The sequence below is a fragment of the Marmota marmota genome, unplaced genomic scaffold, assembly GCF_001458135.2.
Source record: "Marmota marmota marmota unplaced genomic scaffold, marMar, whole genome shotgun sequence".
NCBI lineage: Eukaryota > Metazoa > Chordata > Mammalia > Rodentia > Sciuridae > Marmota > Marmota marmota.
Genome location: NW_025999853.1, coordinates 1,352,192 through 1,354,209, shown reverse-complemented (window position 1 = coordinate 1,354,209; position 2,018 = coordinate 1,352,192). Strand labels below are relative to the sequence as shown.

Sequence of the window (2,018 nt, the reverse complement as noted above, 5' to 3'; positions counted from 1 at the left end):
GCCACGCGTGTCGGCTCCAGGGCCTCTGGAGACCCTGTCCGGAGCTGGACCCCAGCTTCACGGCTGGGCTACTCACATCCGGCTTCCCGAGGACCAGGTCACAGGCCCAGGACGCCTGCCTGCCCGGGGACAGCTCGCAGGTCTTGTTCCAGGGCCTGCAAGGCAAAAGGGCGTCCTGAGGAAGAGGGAAGGGCCGCGCGCTGGGAGGACCCCTCTCCGCCCTGGGCAGCTCTTCTGCCACCTGGAGAGGACCCGACCCCCACCTGCCCCCCAGTGCTCCCTGGGGCAAGCGCCTTCCCCGCCCTCGCCAGCCATCCAGAGCCCAGAGCTCCGCGGGGCTCAGGGTGCCGTCCTGAACCTGGCCTCCAGAGCCCCAGGACTCAGTGCCACCAGGAGCCAGGCCCAGGCTCCACCGGCCTCCCGCTGCCCACCCCGCCCCACAGAGCCCACTCTGCCCAGCCTCCCTGCCTCCCTGCCTGCGGGGACCAGACTGCACCCAGAGATACCCTCACCAGCTCCCTCCCAGCCCCCGGGTCCCCAGGCACTCCCTTTCCCTGTCCCCACAAGACAGCACTGATCCAGCTAATGGTTCCCTGTCCCCACAGCTGCCCAAGGCGGGGGAGTCCTCTCAAAATCCCAGCCCACAATGGAGCCCAGCCTCGGGGAGCAGGAGGCCTCCCGATGACCCCAGACACCTGTCCAGCTCAGGGCCACCCCCAGGCTGCGGCCTGGACCCTGGTGCGAACAGCTGACTGGCCACAGCGACTGTCCGACCCTGCCAGGTCCTGTTGGCCCGAGGTTCTCAGTGGCTTCCTGGGGCCCGATATGCAGGACTCGGTGGCTGTCAGATCCCAGGCCCCGAGGTCCTGCCGCGATTCCAGGGGCCACACTCACCGGACATTGGACTTTGCGTGCAGCTGGCAGGACACGCCCTGCGGGCCCCCCTCCCGGCTCCACTCGCAGGAGATGTTGGCTTTGGAGTTGTAGAAGCACAAGAGCTGCGAAGTGTCTGTGGGCAGGCGGGCTGTGAGAGGAGGGTCCCGGGGGGACGCGGGCAGGCCACCACCCTGCTCCCGCTCCCCGCGCCTGCCAGAGGAGGAGGGGGCGACTCTGGCCCGAGGAGAAGGGATTCAGAGCCTGCCCAGTCCCGGGGCGAGGAAGCAGCCTCTCTGGGGCTTGGAGAGGCAGGTCCTGCAGCAGGGACCAGCCCAGGGCCCAGCGGGGAGGTGGACGCCTGCTTCCTGGTCCCCACTGCCCCGACCCTCCTCCCCTGCCTCCTGCGACCCAGAAGCAGGGACCTGGGAAGGGTTCTAGAGGCCTGGGCCCCCTCCCCAGGGAAAGCACAGCCAGATGCCCGGGTCCTCACCATTCACCACTGCAGACGCCAGAGGCAGGAGGAGGAGGAGGAGGTGACACCAGGACAGAGCAGGGGCTGCCATCACCTTCACGAGGTGGAGCTGGGGCAGGGAGCCCTGGCGCTAGGGGGAGAGAGTGAGAAAGTGAACATCTCCCTCGGGTACCCTGCTCCCCACCTGCCCTCGCAGCCCCACCTGCACCTGCTGGCCCCACCCCCACACAGGCCACTCCTCTCCTTTGCATTCCTGCTCAGATGTCACCTCCTTGGAGAGGTCCTCCCTGAGCACCTGTTACTTGCCACCCAGCATTGTTGGTTGACAATAGTAAGTAAATCTCTATCCTCAGGAAATGTGTTCCAAGACCCCAGGTGGATGCTGAAATCACAGCGTGCCAACCTCTACACACTCTCTGCTGGTCCTGTGCGCGCACATCTATGATAAAGTCGCAGTTAGACATCGGGCGCGTAAGAGATTAGCAACAGTAAAAATAAGACAGATGTTTAGTCCTAACAATATACTGCAGCACACGTTATTTGAATGTGGTGTCTCTCTCTCTCCCTCTCCCTCCCTCTCCCTCATTCTCTCTCCCTCCCTCTCTCTCCCTCTCCCTCCCTCTCTCTCCCTCTCCCTCCCTCTCTCCCTCTCCCTCCCTCTCTCCCTCTC

General features: G+C 65.1%; 1 protein-coding gene across 4 annotated transcripts in view; it reads right to left on the bottom strand.

The window, feature by feature from the left end:
- Positions 1–2,018, bottom strand: part of Il2rb (interleukin 2 receptor subunit beta) — a 15,333-nt gene that overhangs the window by 7,451 nt on the left and 5,864 nt on the right. For 2 of the 4 annotated variants that reach the window (XM_048801805.1, XM_015482739.2), the window contains 3 exons: positions 1,367–1,478; positions 895–1,009; positions 77–155 (listed from right to left, as the gene is read on the bottom strand). In XM_048801805.1, the coding sequence (XP_048657762.1) occupies positions 77–155; positions 895–1,009; positions 1,367–1,478 (306 nt within the window). Of the gene's footprint in view, positions 1–76; positions 156–894; positions 1,010–1,366; positions 1,479–1,643; positions 1,935–2,018 lie in introns of those variants that run through there. The other 2 variants (XM_048801822.1, XM_048801825.1) reach the window with 2 other exon arrangements.